Source organism: Coenobita brevimanus, chromosome 100 (assembly GCF_032717465.1).
Source record: "Coenobita brevimanus isolate Jiangsu-jjx chromosome 100, ASM3271746v2, whole genome shotgun sequence".
In the NCBI taxonomy this organism is placed as follows: Eukaryota; Metazoa; Arthropoda; class Malacostraca; order Decapoda; family Coenobitidae; genus Coenobita; species Coenobita brevimanus.
This window is the reverse complement of record NC_137053.1, coordinates 258,713-278,457: the sequence shown is the minus strand read 5'-3', so window position 1 is coordinate 278,457 and position 19,745 is coordinate 258,713. Positions and strand designations below refer to the sequence as shown.

The following is a 19,745-nucleotide window of genomic DNA, read 5'->3' as shown; positions in this document are numbered from 1 at the left end:
GCGTTCTTGTTAAAAACCACACCTTTTCGTCCAGCTTATGAGAGGCATCTAACCAGGTGACTTTCCTAAACTGGAGGCCCAAATCGCATTCATTAATTTCTCACCTGGATTGCTGTTATAAACTGACTAAAATCGTCTGGGAGCAGCGTTTTTTTACCTGGATTCTTTATTTTCAATTAAGTTCAAACCCCAGCCGTTGATAATGGATGAAGCAGGCTAACAGCCAGTAGGTCAAAATGGCAAAAGGTGTGAAAAGCCTTTGTCCAGACTGATGATGATGATGATGCGGGTGACCTTTGGTTTATAATTTCAGTGACAGATGACTTTGTTAAAGTATAATGGCAGAAACGTGACTTTATGGAGACGTAATGTCAGCCACACGTCGACCAATCAAACCATCAAGTTTATCAGCTCTGGGGAGGGATCTTATGGTAACGTGTTTTGAAGTAGTGCCATGAAAGAATACGAAAACTAAGAGATCTTGTACTTCATTTCAATTAAATATGACCAAAAATAATGTTTTGTCATTTTTTTCACTATTTTTAAATTTGCAAGGACTAAATTTTTGCCATGAGTTACATATAGTAAAAGCATAAAATATTGATATTATACAAATCTTAAGCTCAAGAAAGTTTATGAATACCTGAGCGACAACCACATCCTTCCACACCCACCAACACCCGCCCACACCCATCCATAATCTCCCACATCCATTAACAGCCTCCCACACCCTTCTACACCCAGCCACACCCTCCAAAACACACCCACACCCTTCCATACCTACCGTTCCCACCCACACCCTTCCACGCCCACCAATTCTTACCCACACCCTCCCACACCTTTCCACGTCCACCACTATCCTGCACCCTCTGATTCCTACCCACACCCTTCCACACCTACTGATTCCTATCCACACTCTTCCACGCAGTTCCCACACCCACTTTACAGTCTCCACACCCACTCATTCCCACCTACAACCACTCACGTCTACCCACAACCTCCAAACACCCATCCACCCCCTTCTATGGCCTATAAACCACATGGTCAGCTATTGCTATTTTTCAACAACCAAATGGCTCTGGCAGACTGCCTCAGTCTTCCTCACTCCTCAGCACAGCAGCCAATGGAAAATGGTAAGTGGATGTCTTGTACACTTTGTCACCCTAGATTCACTTTAATTTGACCAAAAATTGACAGCTCTCCATTTGACTGACAAGCTATAATAAGTGATTAACATTAGAATGAGAATATATTAGAATAAATGAGGGAGGGGTGTGTGAGCTGGGAGCAGGGCAGTTAAGTCGTATTGGTCCGGGCGACATGGAGGCAATTTGTTTGTAGCCACCCTTTACGGGATTGAGGTATCTGGCAATAGACAGATAGACAGAGTATTAGCATATGAAGGAAGGCACTAAGAAGTGCAATGGAATGGATGTTGTGCTGTAGTACTCTCTTATTCTGACAATGAGTTGTAACAATAGATTACCACCAGGATATGATGCTAGTCATGAAGAAGTGATATGGAAAGGCTGTAGAGCCTTAGCAGTGTCTCATTCTGTCACTGAGCTATGCAAAATAAGCTGCAAAAGTAAAAACCTCAGCCAAGTTAAGATGGAAAAATGTAAGTATACTTCACAAGTCAGGTTGGGTTAGAATAATGATATTTTCTCATAAATAAGATGTATTTTGTGGGAGCAACAGAAAACATGGGAACACTAAGCATTCTCTTATTCCTGTTCTGCCAAGGGAAAAAAAAAATATTCATATGTTTCTCCTTAAGTAAGCACTGTTTCTGTTAGAGAAGTAGGAGACATGGGAAGACTATGTACTCTGCTTGTTCTCCCTGTAAAAGCAAGTAATAGTTTAGTGCTCTGGAAACCTTATGCTGTCACATTCAATCTAATGATAAATTATATTAGTTTATTTATGCTATCACAATATTATTTCATTCAGCTTGAGAAACTTTTTGAATTGGAAGAGATACATATAGCCTTCCTTAACCCCTTTGCTATCAGAGGCCTGTCATAAGGTGAATAAAATTGTCCAATGGATGATCTTACAAGAGAAATGCAAATTATCTTTTGCCAACCTACTTGCAAATCCTTGTATCAGATAAGGATTGCAAACACATTGCAGTAACTCACAAATTATTTTGTATGGTGGTAATACCTGATTTGGTGGACCATATTATCATTAATATGCAATGTGAGAATGGGGAACACACAGCTAGCATTAGAAATAGCCATGAAGAAATACTTCATTGTTTGAAAGATTGAAGTTCAGTACCAGTATATTTAATCTTATTCAGGAGAAATTTTAGTCAACCAGGCTGGTCTGATAATGTGAGTGACTTATATAGAACTTTACATATTTCAGTAAGCTGTGGATTGATGCTTGAAAAATTAATTTGATATCTATAAGTGAGCAAAAGCTCACTGTGAATATGCCATTAGGTATATAAAATGGTATGAATTCACTTTATACAGTGAGGCACTGGCCTGGAATTTAGCCAACAATAACTTTAGTGATTATTAATAATAACACTAATAACTCTTTCGGATACATTTATGGGATGCTACAGAATGTGGTGAATGTTTTTGGCGTACCAGATAGAGCCAGGATTCCAGAAGCTTGAATGATGAGTGAATGGAAGTGTGGCCCATTGGAGTGGGCAAACTTGGGCTGTTTGGACGTTGCTACTCCTCACCCTGCCCTAGGGTGGGAAAGGAGGTCCAGATGATGATGATGATGAATACAGTAATCCATCCATCATCCAATCCTATGTTGCCCCATGAGAAGCGTAGGAGCCGGGGGCTAGGAAAGTTGGTCCTGACATTTAACTTGAGAGTGACCAGCCTCACTCATCCCTCAGTGGCATTATGTGAGCAATAAACCCCAACCACCTCTTGGATATAAACCTTCACCAGCTCAATCCAATTAGAGCACCTTAATGACTCACTAAACCACAAGGTGCCATAATTTGGTTATATGGTGGCATGAGGTGGTGGGATAGAAAGAGAGAGCAAGTTCGGGTGATGAGGGTGGATCAGGAGTTTGAGTTCAAACTGGTGGAGGTATGCTTGATGAGTATCTGAAGTGGTTGTTAAGCTGAGAATTTGAGGTGTGATGGTATAGTTGACATATGCTGAGCCAAGAATTATTCTTCCAGCATGGTTCTGTACAGACTAACTTTTGCTTTGTGTTGTATTGAGACTTGGTGACCATGAAAACATATATCACATGACTGTTGCTGTTGTGCCCCAAGATTCATCTGGACATGAACCTAATGGACTATAGGGTGGAATTGCCCATCTTATTTCAACCATCCTCCTCCTGGAGGATAGGAAGGGATGAGAGGGGCATTTATATAACCAGGCAGCAATGCCACCTGTTAAATCAGTTAACCACATGAAAGATCCCTCTTCAGGGGGATAGGGAGGGATGAGAGGGGCATTTATATAACCAGGCAACAATGCCACCAGTTAAATTAAAGCAACCACATGAAAGATCCCTCTCTGGCACCAGTTATATGGTTCAGGGGATTAAATGTCATACCAGCACAAACTTAATGAATTACAGAAGGCACTCCAAGAGGTCAATGAAATGCACAGAATATTATGTGAACAACAACACACAATTTATTAAATAACTCATGTTGAACTATCACTCATATTTTCTTCTAATACTTTACACTTAACTCCTTCAATCAACTGGCACAGGACCTTTACACATTTTTCCTTCTGACCCCATATAATTGTATTTAACTTAGGAAAATCTTATACAGAGCAGATCAATGAAGGCTGTATATACAATATTGTAATCTGTCCAGTTTGAGTCTCCCCTACATTAAGTACAACTGATGGTAGCAAGACTACAAGAGAAAATACATCATCAGAGTGAAGTAGTGAAGTAATTAAATGACATTGTTGAACAGTAAGGACTCATATTACTAAAGTGCCACAATAATATCCAGCTTTTCTAAACCATAACACAGGCAGTCCTTGTTATAAGCAAGAGATGAGTTCTAAATTACTACTACTACATTCTTCATATAGCTGTGAATTTTTTCTTTGATTTACAGAAAAGAAAAAGAAGAAAAAAAAAAGGGCTACTTACTGCAAAGACTGCCTGCACCATGTTTTTTCTCACACACTGCTCATTTGTTCCATTTTCATTCATTCATTGCCAGACGCCATGTCTCCCAAACGGGGTGCCCAAAAAGTAATGAAAAAATAAAACAACAAATAAATCAACCATCTCTTGAGCATCTTCCCATTGCTTCTCTTTAGCTTGATTTCTTCTCCTTTGATATTAACTTCTCTATGATTTCTTGTTTAATTCCAGAAATTCATACAGTGGCATATGCCCCACCTCCTCATCATAATATATCCCCTTCTCCTCCAGTCTCCTAAGATTCTCCTCTCTGTATCTTTTATCTTCTTTCCTCCTCTCTCTCTTCTCTTTCTCCTTTGCCATCAAATCTTCTATAATGGGCTTAGGGAGCTTTTTGCCTTTCCATAAATTTGGGGTCGGTTTTTCGTTGACTCTGTAGAGAATATCCGCCACGTAATCTGCTGCATTGAAAGCCTCGTATTCCCTCACTTTGGCCATCTCGGCAGCCTGTAATGAAAATACTGTAATAATAGTCATTATCACTGTCATCACCATGACCATATTTGTAATTTTCTTTTTAAAAAATTAATTATCATCACCATACCATAATCACCAACACCATTGCCACTATCACTATATTCCTCATCATCATGATCATCACCTTTAATACTATCACTACCATATTCATCAACACCATCATCTTAATCACCACCACTACCACCATTACATATATTAACATCATCATCAACCCCTCCAAACTGACTATACTTGCCCATCAACTGTACAAATGGGTTTTAAGGATCTGTAAGGTTAGAACAAATATCTACCTATCTATTGTCAGACACCTCTATCCCTTAAGGAGTGGCCACAAACAATTCACCTCCATGTTGTCCTGTCCCCTGTAATTTCACTGACCTCCCCAAGCTCACACACCCCTCTCTCATATACCTCTCCACTCCATCCCTTCATCTTATTCTCAGCCTTCCCCTCCCTCTCCTCCCCTCCACCTCAGTCACACACACTCTCCTCATCAGTCTTTTGCTTTCCATCTTCTCCACATGGCCAAACCATCTCAGTGTGTTTCTCCTAATGGTTTCTATCACATCCATATTCACACCACGATGCTCCTGCACTTCCTCATCTGTCTGTCTGTCTCTCCATGTAACTCCATATGCTCCTCTAAAATAACTCATTTCCACTGCCCTTACTCGTAGCTCCACATGCTCCTCTGAAATAACTCATTTCCACTGCTCTCACTCATAACTCCATATGCTCCTCTCAAATAATACATTTCCACTGCTCTCACTCTTGACTTGTGTCCTTCCCACAAGGTCCAAGTTTCACTTCCATATGTTAGAGTTGCTATCACAATACTATCATGCAGCAACTTTTTTACTTCCATGCTCACTTCCTTATTTCTTGTCACTGCTTTCAAAGAACTAGCAACCTCCCCTTTATCTTCATTTAACAGTACAGTATCATCTGCAAACAACAGTACAGGAAGCTTCCAAACGCTGCCCTCTCTCATTAAGGTCGCACCAACATCTACTGCCCTACCTTATACCTCTTACAACACCATCCATATACAGATGAACAACCATGGAAACATGACATCCCTTTTTCAATCCAACATTCAGATGGAAACATTCACTCAATTCACTATCCACATGCACTGCAGCCTTAGCATCCTCATGCATACCTTTCACGGCATTCAGTAACTTCCCATAATCTCCATATATTCTTAACGTTTTCCACATTCCTTGTCTATCCACTTTGTCACATGCCTTCTCCAAATCCATGAACACCACATACAACTTCTTTCCCTTCTCTTGAAACTTTTCCACTAAAGACCTAAGGATTAATTCTCCAGTGACTGCCCTTTCCTCTCTTCCTTCTTTCTTTCCTTCCTTCCTCTTCTGTCTTTCTTCCCTTCATTCTTTCCTCTCCTTTCTGTCTATGGGTGACTCATAAGTGACATGCCAACTGGTTTCACGTACACAAGGAAACCATTTACAATGCTGGGTGGTAACCATATAATCAAATTATAGCGCCTGGTGGTTTAGTGGGCAATTAAGGTGCTAAAATTGGATTGAACCTGTGCAGGTTTATATCCAAAGGATGGTTGGGGTTTATTGCTCACGTAATGCCACTCAAGGATGAGTGAGGCTGATCAATCTCAAATGTTAGGACCAACTTGCCTAGCCCTGGGCTCCTACGCTCCTCATGGGGTAACACAGGATTAGACGATTATGATGACTTTTTTTTTTTTTTTTTTTTTTTTTTTTTTTAAGGCTAGGCTACTGTAGTTCAGTACACAAGAGTAGATGACTAGCCTACTCCCCTTGGTGGATTACATGATCAAAAAGCCTCCACTCATCTCTTCAGGATTAAACTTATGCAAGGCCATCACTCTGACTGGGGCAAACTAACCACTAAACCATCATGCACCATTAGGTTAGAGTACATTAGAGCAAAGACATTAGAATGCATTTGTTCTAACCTGCCTGGTGCCTAACAAAAAACCAAGGTGATTAATTCCTACCTCATAACTATGACTCACAGAATTTCATGCAACTATGACTTAATAATCAAGTTATGGGGGTGCCCCAGTTACCTCAGGTGAGAAAAAACTAATATATATATACAGTATATATATCCATCCATCCATCATCCAATCCAACGTTGCCCCATGAGAAGTATAAGAGCCCAGGGCTAGGCAGTTGGTCCTGACATTTAAGATGAGAGTGACCAACCTCACTCATCCCTGAGTGGCATTACGTGAGCAATAAACCCCAACCACCCCTTGGATATAAACCTTCACCGGCTCAATCCAATTGGAACACAATAATTACCCACTAAACCACCAGGCGCCAAAATTTGGTTATATGGTTACCACCCAGTGTAGTAAACAGTTTCCTGGTGTACAGGAAACCATTTGGCTTGTCACTCAGTGTAGAGTCACCCATAGGCAGAAGGAAGAGGAAAGAATGAAGGAAAGAAAGATATATACTGTATATATATTTATATATATACATATCATCCTACATTACCTGGAAATTTTTCTCCTTTAAATACTCCCTCTTTTGTCGCACTTTGAGAAACACGAACTTCATCTTCTTGCGAAGTTTCTTGAGTTTATGTTTCCTCATCTTGCGTCTTCTAATCACAATGAGCCGAGCAGCTTGTTTCTCTGCTTCTACCTGAAAAGTGAATGAGTTTCTAATAATACCTGTATCTCAGCACTATACAGTACAGTATTTACTCTTTTTGTTTTAACTTTACCTAAAACTGTCATCACTCCATCTTGAATGCTGAGCTGCAACAATAAATTAGCACTAGAATATGATGCTAATTATGAAGAAGCACTATGAAAAGTATGTAAAACTGCAGAACTGCCCTTTTTTTCTGCCAATGAGCTATGTAAAATAAGCTCCAAACAGTTGAAAATCTGGGCCATGTTAGGGTGAATGAACCGTAGCTTCTCTCATCACCATAATCAACCCAATCCATATTCAAGATATGAGCTGAGACTGAATTCGGAAACAAGGAAAGAGGGAATATAATGTAAATGAATCATCATCATCATCACCATCATAACCCTAGTACAGTACTGTACTGTACTGTACAGTATATTGTAGTTGTAATCCCAGGTTCATCTGAATGCGAATCCTGTTGACTGCAGTCTGAAGTTGCCTTCTCTTTCAGGTCACCATCCCCCTTTCAGAAGACAGGGAGGAGCTGAAAGGCATTTGTGTAAGCAGAAAGAAAAGTTGTCCACCTATTTCTGTGTCACTGCATGAAGGCACCCCTATCCAGTAGCACTCTACAGGTAAGTCCCACATCAAACACCTTTAATGACCCATCAGAAGTATAAAGGTTAGAATATTCAATCCAGATATTTCAGAATGAGTTTGACCAGCTGCTTTCCCAAGTGGTATTATGAGAATAAACCCCAACAATCCCTGGCACTGAAACCCCTAAGGACCAAACCACATCAGATGGAGCAACTATAACCGAGTACACCAGAAGGTGTCCATTGTTGATTAGCTATGGTATACGGTAATCACCCAATGTATTAAATGGTATCCTGAGTTAGGAAGCCATTCAGAATACTACTCACTGTAGCCACCTAAAGATGGAACAGCATTTAATGATGGGATAACGTGTGCCCTTACCTAAATTTAAGGGCAAAGAGATATCACAGAATACAGCTTTATGCTTACATACAGATGGCTGCCTACTAAGAAACCTGGGATGTACTACTATGAGTAAAGTATGGTTGAAAGCTTGGCAGCTACCCACAAAATGATCACTCTTAGACACAATCCATCCAGCCACGTGTAAACAGTTGAAGTCCAAACTAAAACTCACACTGTTACAGATATTATTATACAGCTTATTTCTTTTCTCTCAGCAGTTTCCACTAACTGTTGGAAAGTAAGCTGCTGATTTTGGCCCCTAAACTAGCTTTCAATCCAATGAAAACATCAGCTGTACCATAGCCAACATTAATTTGGGAATTCCTTAACCCACCCACTCTAGCATTTTAATATTTTATTCTTGACATTTCCAGAAGATTCTATTCAGCACAGGTAAGCATCATAGTACTTAAAAGGTCAATGAAGGCTCTCTCTACTGCCTTATGTAAATGTCTCCCCTCAGATGAATAACACTGCCTGGAGCTAGCAAGAATGAACTAAGAAATGATGTTACCAGATTGAAAGGGTTACTGTAGTTTTTCTTGTTGTTCAACCCGTCTCTGGCTTTGCAGACCCAGGTTAAGAGGAAGTACGGCATCATTTATCAGATTTTATATGAAGCCTTACCTGTCCAGATGGAGCCTCTAAACTCTCCTGTCTAATCTGTGGTTCAATCTTTTCTAATCGATTAGGTACTGCTGGCATCTCCATTACGCTGCTGTTCATTGTTGGAACCGTTATGTTGATTGGTCTGATCAAAGAAGGCAACCTGGAAGAAAAAAGGTCACAATACTCTTTTTACTTTAACTAGATCTAAAATTACTCTCTCTCCATTTTGAATGCTGAGTCGTTAGAAAAGAATAATGCTATAATATGATGATGTCACATGATAGTGCTATGAAAAGGATACAAAGCCATAGTATTATCGTTTCCTACCACTAAGTTACTGCAAACAGTCTGAAAAATTACAGAAATCAAGGCCAAGTAAAAGTGGATGAACTATAGTGAAAGGTACTACATAATAATAGTTCAAACTCAAAGAGGTTCATGAATTTTTAAATACTTAATTTTCATATTCAGGGGTTCATTCTAAATGGCACAGACTTTGCAGTACCTCTTTCTTAGTGACTTAAGTTACATATTAAACGTTTACCTTCTCTTGTATATTATTAACAGTACTGTATGCTGTTTTATTGGTGAAATAGTTTATATCAACAACATATAAGAAGATGTTGAGGTGTAAACTGCTAAAGAAATAAGTGTTACAAAATCTCTGGTCACTTAGAATATGATCATCTGATCTAGTATCAATGTGGTGGGTAAAGCAAGGATGACTTGGAAAGAGTTGTGCAAAATTACTTTCCGGTTAATCTCTTCAATCCAATGAAACATTTTTCCACTTTATTCTGCTCCTTCGATTATTTTTATCAACTTGGAAAAGATCTCCTGTACAGAAGAGGTTAAAGAAGGCTTTATCTAACCCCTCCACTTCAGAAAGTCTCTATACTCTAAATACAATCACTTGTGAGCAGTAACATTAAAATAAAAAATACAGTATCAGAGTGAAGTGAATAAACATGCTGCCAAAGACTGTGTGGCATGGATGCCCAGCATCAGGTGAACAAGACTGACACGTGCAAACATGTGGAAAGTCTTTACACCGTGCAAAAACCGTAACCTGCCAAGTACACGTAAAATCCACTCCATGTTTAAATTACAATACGCTGGGCTATGACTCAAACTCTACCACACCTATTCATGCCTGCTCACCCTAGATTTCAACTATAGCTAATTATTACTCTAATCTCAAGTGCAGTTTAGTTACAAGTTACAGGACTGCAGTGAGAAAGTGTGTTCAAGTGTGGAGGGCTGAGACTCATGGCCGAGTGTAATTCTGACTTAGAGCATATTACTATATAGTTAAAGATGATAGGGCTAGAGCGAGGGGGTATGGGCGGGTGTGAAAAGGTGAAAGTCATGGCCATGTGTATTTCTGATATGGACTGGACTACAGTCTGGCTATGTAGGTAGGGAGGTAAATTCTAACTTCACCTTATTTCATGAGGAATGGGTTTCGACCATTTTAACAGAGCACTTGATGTCAAGGCCTGTGCTGACAACTTAGCCTCAACTGGAGATACTGCAAGATGCCTAAAGTTACTGCACATTTCAGCTTCGTTTATGTCCAATTTCTGAATGATCTGAAGCTGCTGCAAATTACTGCAGAGGCTGGCTTCATTACTGTTTGCAGTCTGACTGGGTTCACGAAGGCGTAAACTTGTGGCCGCCAAAAACGATCCTGGAATACAAAATCACATAAAATCATCGTCACCATTCTGCCTTTCTTTTGCACTAATACCTGTACATGGGATGGAAGGGACAAGAAATTGGAACATGAAACCCAAAATTATCCTTCAATAAATCATCATAATCCTTACTCCTCCCCCACCATTATAATATGGTAAAAGAGGTAGGGGGAATCCAGCAACTAGAACATACAAATAACCAGTAAATACAAAATAATGATGCCATGTTTCCTGTTAAGAAATCACCATAATGACATTGGTCTGTAGCTACATCTGATGATTTCTATGGACTGGATGCTAAACCAAATGCTAAGATAACTACCAGAAATTGTTCAGAAAAAAAAAAAAATAATAATAAGGATGTGTAATAAAATTTGTAACAATGCAAGTCACAGCTTGGACTCTGATTCTGTAGACTACTTGTGGTTGTGTCCTGCCATATACCTAGCTTGTGGCCACATGTCACTCTCATGGCAGTACATTCCAGGACTGATGGTGGCAACCATTTACACATTAACTACTAATATAAAACCACAAATTATCCTCCTTGAGTACAGTATATCGACATCAGATCCCTTTACAGTACTGGGAAAGATCAGAATTAGAAAAAAAAAAACGGAAGTATGAAAGAAACGAGAAACCAGTATTGGAAGAGAGTAAGGTTACAGAACCTGGAGGTGATGGAAACTGCTGAAAGATGTCACTGAAGTTGACAAATAGAATAGAATTTGGACATGGAGGTATATGAACAGAAAGATAAGGAGAAAATGTGGAAGTTGTAAAGAAGGGTGTGATAAAAACAGCTGAAGCATATGCAAATAGTGAAAAGAGGTAAACTGAGAGGTAATGCATGGTTTAACAATGATATAAGTGTAGCTCTGAAAAAGGAGACACTGAAGATGCTTTAGAGAGGTGTACCTTGGAAATTAAGAGAAAGAAGGAAGCAGGAATGTAACAGATTAGAACACAAAGAAAAATGAATGATAAAAGAAGCCAGAAAGTGACTGGATGAGACCATGGAATAAAGATAAGTGTTCAGTACAAGAATGATAAAAAGAACTACTGGTACAGGTACTCTCAAACAGTGAAGGAAACTACAGGACTGAGGGTGAAGAGAGGGGTGCGGGTAAAATTTGAAGTGTGGAAGGTAACCTGCTGAAAGATAAGGATAATATACTTTGAGGGATGGAGAGAATATTTCAGCTATGTGGAAGTAGCAGATATGAAAAAATCAATAGTTACTTGTTGAGGCAAGGATATGAGAGGTGTTAGACTGGTGGAAATTGGACAGTTTAGCAAAAGGGGAATACAGCAATTAAGGTGAAGCTACATAAGGCACCAGGTGCAGATACCACTGGTGGAGAAATGCTGAAGTATGGTGACGATGAGGCTGCCAGTATAAAATGTACCAGTGCAGTGTGCATGCAGACTGGTATGAGATACAGGGAAAGTAACAGAAGACTGGAGAAAGGACATCCAAGTTCCAATATATAGAGGAAAAGTGTAAGAATCAAAGAGGGATTACAAAGGTACTGTACTGTAGTTTATTCAGATTACCAGAGAAGGTGTATGGAAGGGTACTTATAGTCTATCTATCTATCTATCTATTGCCAGATGCCTCAATCCCGTTCGGGGTGGCCACAAACAAATTGCCTCCATGTCGCCCTGTCCCCCGTCATTTCGCTGCCCTACTCCCAACTCACACCCCCCTCTCTCATATACCTCCCCATCTCATCCTTGGTCTCCCCCTCCCTCTCCCCCTTTCCACCTCACTCACATACACTCTCTTCGTCAGTCTTTCACCCTCCATCCTCTCCACATGGCCAAACCACCTCAGTGTATTCCTCCTAATGCTTCCCATCACTTGCAGACAAGGTTCATAGCTTAACAGATAGCATAGGTAGGGAACAAGTTAGATTTAGGGAGGGCATGGGATGAAACAACCAGATACAGTGAAATCTCAAATTCTGATGGACATGCGTATTGAAAAACTGCACTGAAATTCAAATAACTGAAATTTAAATTGAACTTCTTATGGGAAAAACTGGTTTGGGTCCGGGGCCTCCGAACCTCACTATGTAAAATCATTATTCTTCGCCCACACCCCATGTAAACTATATGAACTATTATTGTGGTTAAGTAACTGTAGTTCTGCATTGAACTGCCATACTGTAGTGTAGAATACGGACTTTTGCCTTGCCAGCAAGGGTATACTTGGTGTATTTCTGCCCCTTCCTGTATTCCCTTTTCTCCCTTGGCTGCAAAAATTTAGAGGAGCCAGGCTGCTCTCGTCCATTACCACTGCTACCTGAAGAATGACTCTTGCTTGCCACCTTGAAACAGGTAAGCTGCAATGAAAATACAATGAAACTGTAGCGAAATGCACGTCCACACATGGAAGGTAAAGGCTGAAACTGCGGCGCTTGGCTGTAGAGGGCAGGAGAGTTGCAAGATGGCAGCCAACAACAGAACACTGCCTTGTGCACAGTTTGTTTTGGTTGAAGTCGGGCCCCGAAAGCATCAAAAAACGTGATTTTGGTATCGAAAAGTGAGATAGGTGGACCACTTGAAAATGCATCGAAATTTGAAAAGCTGAAATCTAAACCATAGAAATTCAAGATTTCACTGTATATATAAATATATACTTACAATGAGATTAGCATTAGCAACAAAATACTAACAGTACAATACGATACTTACCTTTATGTGGGACTTTGGCAACAATGCCCACCAGCCTCCTCAGTGACCCCATTTGTGACATGCTTCTGTAAAACAATGGGATTACAGTTTTCAAATTTTGTTCTTTCTATTTCTAGACAATTTTATTTGCCTCATGTGAGACTTTTCAAACTTGAAGGGTTAAACACAGCTCTCATTAACCTCTCCATGAAACACAAAATATCTCCTCAAACTTCAATAAAATCATCCTGCAGTTATCGTTCCCATAACTTAAGTGATAAGCCACGGTTGAGTGAAATTTGATTAGCCTTACTTATGAGGCAGGAATGAATCTCCTTGGTTACTAGTCATATTAAGCCTCTGATCTGTCTACACTGGGTAACCAAATGAGCTGAAAAAGGACGGGGATCTATATCAAGTTCGAACAAACACATTACAATAATCCCAGAAATTACTCAGCAAATGAAAGACACAGATGAAGAGCATACAGTTATCATGCAAACTGGGGGACACTGGCAAATTATAAATACAGGTAGCAATGGAACTTTAAAGGACACTTTAATTTACTTATGACTTTATGCCAAAAATGGACAGCTGTGCTGACAATGAAAATAAGACTCAAAATCCTTCTAGTCCCACCTTTGGCTAGGCCTCAGGATTGCTTAGGTAGCTACTGTACATAAGTTCAGATATAGCTTCCCTCAAATTAATTTCCAGTGAAAAGATTTTGTTGTCTTATTTTCTTTTGTAGCCATCTGATGATTTTATTCATCTCTGGGGTATACTTCACACACACACACACACAAGGGTTACATACAGCCTTATTACAGTAAACTCTTTCAATGAGCTATTTCTTAATAGCTATGAATTATCTGGTATGAGCAATAATAAACTTTAAAGAAAAAAAAAAAAAAGGGACTTCACCACGATCCAGTGGATTAATCAAAATGAATTGACACCTACCAGTATGCTATATTAACTCTTTCATGGTCAGAACAACTCTACTACCGTATTCTCTTCCTGCTAACACCTGATGACTTTATTCAGTTACCGTAACATTTAATAAAGATGCCTGAGTGTTAATACTCTGACTAGCTCTCCATACTAAGAAGCTAGTCTTGGTTCATAATCTAGTACAATTTTTTATTTCATTATTAATCCACATATACTGTACATACAGTTTTTTACCAGCTAATAAAATGTATAAGACTTTTTCCATTTTCTTCCGTTGCAAATGCTTCTTTTTGAACTTCATGAACAAGGAAGGGAGAAATTCTCCAGCTCTTAATACTGCTTGTTATCGCACCTATATTAGGAAGAGGAATAATCCCCCAAGCTAGTCCTTACTAGATCATATAGCCCTGCTAGGGTGATGGGAGAGTGCTATTCCTCCCAGCACGGCAGCCACCTGGGCGAGACGCGAACTCTTGACCTCACGGTCTTGAGCCAGACACACTACCACTCAGTTGCCGCGTTCCCAGCGCACCTATATTAAGATTAGCCAGTCTAACTTAACCCAATTTAAACTAACCTCACCTAACTGTACCAGTTTCTGCTGATAAGGTCTAGCAACTCACAGAACATCCACAAACTGACTGAGTAGAATATGAGTTGAAACTACGATTCTTTCACCTTAACCTGGCCCATACTGTCATCCTTTTGCAACTTAATGCACAAAATTTGATGGCAGAATAAGATAAAGCTATGGCTCCACAGCCTTTCCATTGCAACTGTTCATAACTAGCACCACATTTAAGTGTTAATTCTTATTTGAACTCAGTATTCTAGATGGAGAGATGGCAATTTCAGGCAGATTTAGACCAAAAAGTGTACAAAAAACATCAATAGATATAATAGGCTACTGTACTCAATACAACGGCAGATCTCTTCATCTTAACCTACAGTATTTGGCTTCTGAAATTTAACTCTTGCATCTAAGAATCAGGACAACTCTGCTCTTTTTAATCAAGCAAACGTTGCACAGTTTTATTCGGCTGATTAAGTAAAGGAACCTGCGTTACTACCGCTACCATTAATTCTCACGGTTGGCATAACTCTAGCATTTTTTCCTGCTAATTCCTGACGACCATATTCACCTTTGTGGGGGTCCAGGGCTGTGTTAATTTTAATTCAACTAAACTACATCTATGAGCAAGCCATTTTTTACATCTTAAATTCTAAAATGTTTGGCCAGAACTAATAAAATCATTAACACCTCTAGGCCAAGTTATATCAATAGCTAAAAAAAATTATATATGTATATACTGTATATATATATGCTATTGTCTGAACTAGTCAACCTCTCCCAGAATACCTGTAGGCCTATGTGTCAAAACGATACAAATAAACAGTGAAATATTAATCTAAACCTAATAAAACTTACAACCCCTCTCACAAAGTTGCCTTCCATTTACAACCCGGCTTGGGAATGGATGCGAATCGCCGAATCGCGCGATATGTTGGGAGCTAACCACAACATACTCAGAAACACCCAGAGTTACTGTAATGAACAATTCCTTACCTCTATTTAACTGTACAATGTTCTATAACGTGGTAAAATGATGGATTTCTGAGCACAAATAACTTTTATACAAAGTTCAAATCTACTCCATGAAAAGAGCTGAAAGAAAATATGCGGAAGGATGAGGTGGAGCGGTAGCCTGTATGAGTGAGGAAAGCTCGAGAGGGTGGAGGTGGACCGAGGATGAGATGAAAGGTTATGAGGTGGAGAGGTGTATGAATGAGGATGGTGTGGGGTGGTGGAACTGGAAAGGCAGCCTGAAGGTGGAGGATAAAGTAACATGGAAACAATTTGTTTGTACCCACCCCTTCCTGAATTAAGGTGTCTCATTATAAATAGATAGATAGATAGATAGATAGATAGACAGATACTGATGAATGGATGGATAGATATATAGATGGATAGATAACATTAAGAACAGTTAAGAACTGACATGCCAGAGAACTTCTTGCCATCTACCTCTGAAGGCCACACTTGTTGCTGCGACAGGTTGATCCATTTAAAACTTTACCAAAAATACCTGCCTTTTAAATTGTTGCAGAGTAAAAGCATTGTAATCATCACCATCAATGTCCTCATCATCAAGTCCTTTCTCTCGTCTCACTGTAGGAGTAAACCATCAATATATCACCCTTAATCACATGTAGTATCACTAGCACCAGCATCCTCCCATTAAGTCCTCACTCTCCTCATGGGAACAGATCAAACCATCATCATGATCATAATCACCATCAACATCATCTCTGGTGTCTTCTCACTCTTGGGAACCACAGGACAGAAAATGGTTATGACAAAGTTTGTCCTCACATCTCTCGCTCCGCCACTTCTTTTCTCTCACACTCAAACCCGTATATAGAGCCACTGTCATAATTATCACACAGCTAGTATGATCTTCCTTTTCCAATATACCCTCATTCTGTTCAGTCTCACTTTCATTAAACATGAAATATAACCACACAGACAGGACACCATGTATACCATTGAATCAAGATGCTTTTATAATGATCATTTCACTTTACAGTAATAAATACCCAAGATATAAAATATGAAAAAGCTAGTTAGGGTATGGCTTGAATGGATCACATGATTATAACGTCCCTCCCTGCGCCACCGTAAAAATAACCCCTTCCCTAAACTTTCCGTCGAAGGATCAGTTGCTCCCATCTTCCTTTGCAATCGGAAGTGTCGAAAGTCGCAACGGCAGGCGAAATATGGCTAAAGTTTGTTAAATACGTGTGTAGTGACAGTGAGTTACTCTGACACTGAGGAAGAGGTAGTTATGAAGAATAATAATAGCAAGGGTAGATTTCCCGGCATCAATACGGTGAAGTGAATGTGACAATGTTTTGCCTCCAGTAGCAATGTTGAACCCAGACGCGCCAGGCGGGAGCTTAATCAAACTCGCGTTTGCTCGTACATTTTTCTCCTCACCACCACCACTCCAGCTGTATTCATTTTGTTTATATCTGTACACAGTTGTAGCCTTAACTTGTCTTCAGCGTATCCACTAGTCCTCCAACTTGAGAAGAGGTAACGAAAAGGTAAAAAATTTCTACTGATATAGTGTTTATTATAGCTGGAGCGTATCATTTTTATAATTTTATCTCCGGTATCTTTCCCAAGAGAAGCGTGAAATAGTGCTTCAAGGGTACTGAGGTGGTAAATGAGTGCCTAATATAAGATGAAGTTCGATTCGTACATGTGGAAGTGTTGCAGTTCATGTGATCATGACAAGAAAAGTGGTCATGCTCGATTCGTACCGGTGTAAAGTGATCAAGTCGTTACAATAAGTGATCATGTGCAAGTAACTTATAAGTCGTAACATAAATGATCAAGGTAGTTGTGAGTGCTCAAGTAACGATAATTACACGCAGTGAACAAACTTTGTAACTTGCAAACACTGTTAATTACTCGATATGAAAAGGTTGCCCCTATCGGAAAGCAACGGGGAAGTGTGTACCTCGCAGCGCGATATTGCACTTTGGTGAAACCGGATGTTCTGTATGCCATATTTGCACAGTGCGCTTAAGTTTGATTCTTCCACTTTTATCTTATTTTATCACATTACCCTTGCATAACTTCTACCCAAACCAAACATATTAACGTCGTGACTAATAAACTTTCCTAGCCTGATACAGTACTTAGGAACATCTAACCAAACTTGATGCAAAGGACACAGACCTAAACTTTCAAGGATAAGAAAAAGTGCAAAAATGGTGCACAGAACGGAAGTCTGCATCCCAGAGCCATGATCTACACCACCAATCCACTTCATCCATATAGAGGAAGTTCACTTGCACTCCATCAAAGAGTAAGCAATTTCTTTTTTTCGTTCTCCATGGAAACTGAAATGAATATTTTAATTTGCTGTTTATTTTTGCATGTATTTATTTTATGCATAATTTCTTTGCACTTAAAATTGCCCATTTTATCGACTTGATCACCTGACATGTTGTCATTTCCATTTTCATGCAGTTTGTTTTAAAATAAAGTATTCCATATTTTGTATGGACATTTGTAGTCATACGTTGTCTACATATCCACACTCCCATTTACTCTAAGTGGTTGGCTAATGATGCATTTGCTTCAATAGTGATATACAGGTAGAGAGAGAGAGAAACACACACACACACACACACACACACACACACACACACACACAGTTAACCCTCAATATAGCGAACCCTCTTTTAACGAATTTTAGTTTTAACGACTACCTTGAACTGGCCGAATGTTATGTTCATTTAATGAATGGAGGACTCGTGAAGCTGCATGCTACCAGAGGCCACCACTGTTAACAGCTTCACCACCACGAGTGCATGTTAAATTACAGTGATTTTTCTTTGTTAATGTGAGAACCTGTGTGGCAAAATTCCACTAAAATAACCAGGACTGCTCCAACTGCAACCACTGATGGACAACACAATGCAAGAAACCATCACCGGGTAGCTGAAATACGAGTGGCCGCACCAGAAGGACACAGAACTTGCATGCCCAGCATCCGGAAATCCCATTAGCCTGGGGCTGCTGCACCGCCACCATTGCAGCCTGAGCCACCAGTACCAGCAACAGTGGGGCTCGTCAGCTTAGTGCCTGCTTGAGGCGGCACAACCGAACTTGCTAGATGCGGCTTGGCACCGCAGAAGGAGTTCCAGCATTCTAGAGTGCTTGCTAGATGCAGAACAACTGAGCTTGCTAGAGGCAGCTTGGCAATGCAGGAGGAGTTCCAGTGTTACTTGCTAGACACAGCACAACCGAGCTTGCTAGAGGTGGTGTGGCAACGCAGAAGGAGTTCCAGACCATACATTCCCCGGTGTCCAGCAGGCTTCCCCAACGTGACACTAAGCTGAAGTCATTCCCCCCCAGACACTTAAAGAGCGCCCTTCTACCCTGGAAAAGGAATCCTGGGCTTAATAATACAGCACTGTATAAACTTGTCCCAGCTATCTTGGGTTCCTTCTAACTTCACCACTAGACCCACTCTGGGTACAGACCACACTACTCTATCCCCAGGCTGAGAGAGAGAGAGAGAGAGAGAGAGAGAGAGAACGAGTCAGACATCTGGTCTCCACTTTGCTGGAGCCAGGGTCGTAGTCTGTCTCCTCCTTGGTCCTACCTCAAATAATTCACTAGCTACACCCCAACACTGCCTACAGACGTAGAGATAAAACCTGGCCCCATCCTTTTCCAGAGAGGTTTGACGGGTGTCATTGTTATATTGGGGATGTTCCCTCCAAGTCTCCCCTCCCAATTCCATTTCACCCCAATTGACCATTTCTTGTACCAGTATATAAAACTCATATTGGGTGTAAGGTTGTATATAGAGGCTGTGCAATAATAAATCTTTTATCCTGCCATCTGGAATTTCTGTGTTTACCCTGTACTTTTAAGGTGTGTTGAAGCCTGCTTTGTTGTTGCTCCCTGTTT

General features: G+C 40.1%; 1 protein-coding gene across 2 annotated transcripts; it reads right to left on the bottom strand.

Moving 5' to 3' along the window:
• Nucleotides 1–3,655: 3,655 nt before the first annotated feature.
• On the bottom strand, nt 3,656–15,706 carry LOC145414512 (uncharacterized). 2 transcript variants are annotated; one of them, XM_080284032.1, is made up of 7 exons: nt 15,681–15,706; nt 13,319–13,383; nt 10,365–10,611; nt 8,940–9,081; nt 7,164–7,313; nt 4,192–4,620; nt 3,656–4,155 (listed from the first exon to the last, which is right to left on the bottom strand). In XM_080284032.1, the coding sequence occupies exons 2-6, from the start codon at nt 13,377–13,379 to the stop codon at nt 4,321–4,323; spliced, it is 900 nt and encodes a 299-aa protein (XP_080140158.1). In that variant the 5' UTR covers nt 13,380–13,383; nt 15,681–15,706; the 3' UTR covers nt 3,656–4,155; nt 4,192–4,320. The 2 variants fall into 2 exon arrangements, with proteins under 2 accessions (XP_080140158.1, XP_080140159.1); XM_080284033.1 differs by lacking the exon at nt 15,681–15,706 and adding an exon at nt 14,645–14,660.
• Nucleotides 15,707–19,745: the final 4,039 nt, after the last annotated feature.

Bases quoted from the DNA above. Each gene is read 5' to 3' on its own strand.
- LOC145414512 (XM_080284032.1), bottom strand. From the start codon at position 13,379: ATGTCACAAATGGGGTCACTGAGGAGGCTGGTGGGCATTGTTGCCAAA. The intron at 9,082-10,364 runs GTGAAGTTAGAA...TTTTTCTTCCAG, and splicing joins CCCATTCCTCATGAAATAAG to GTTGCCTTCTTTGATCAGAC. The intron at 4,621-7,163 runs GTAATGTAGGAT...TTTTCATTACAG, and splicing joins TAAAGGAGAAAAATTTCCAG to GCTGCCGAGATGGCCAAAGT.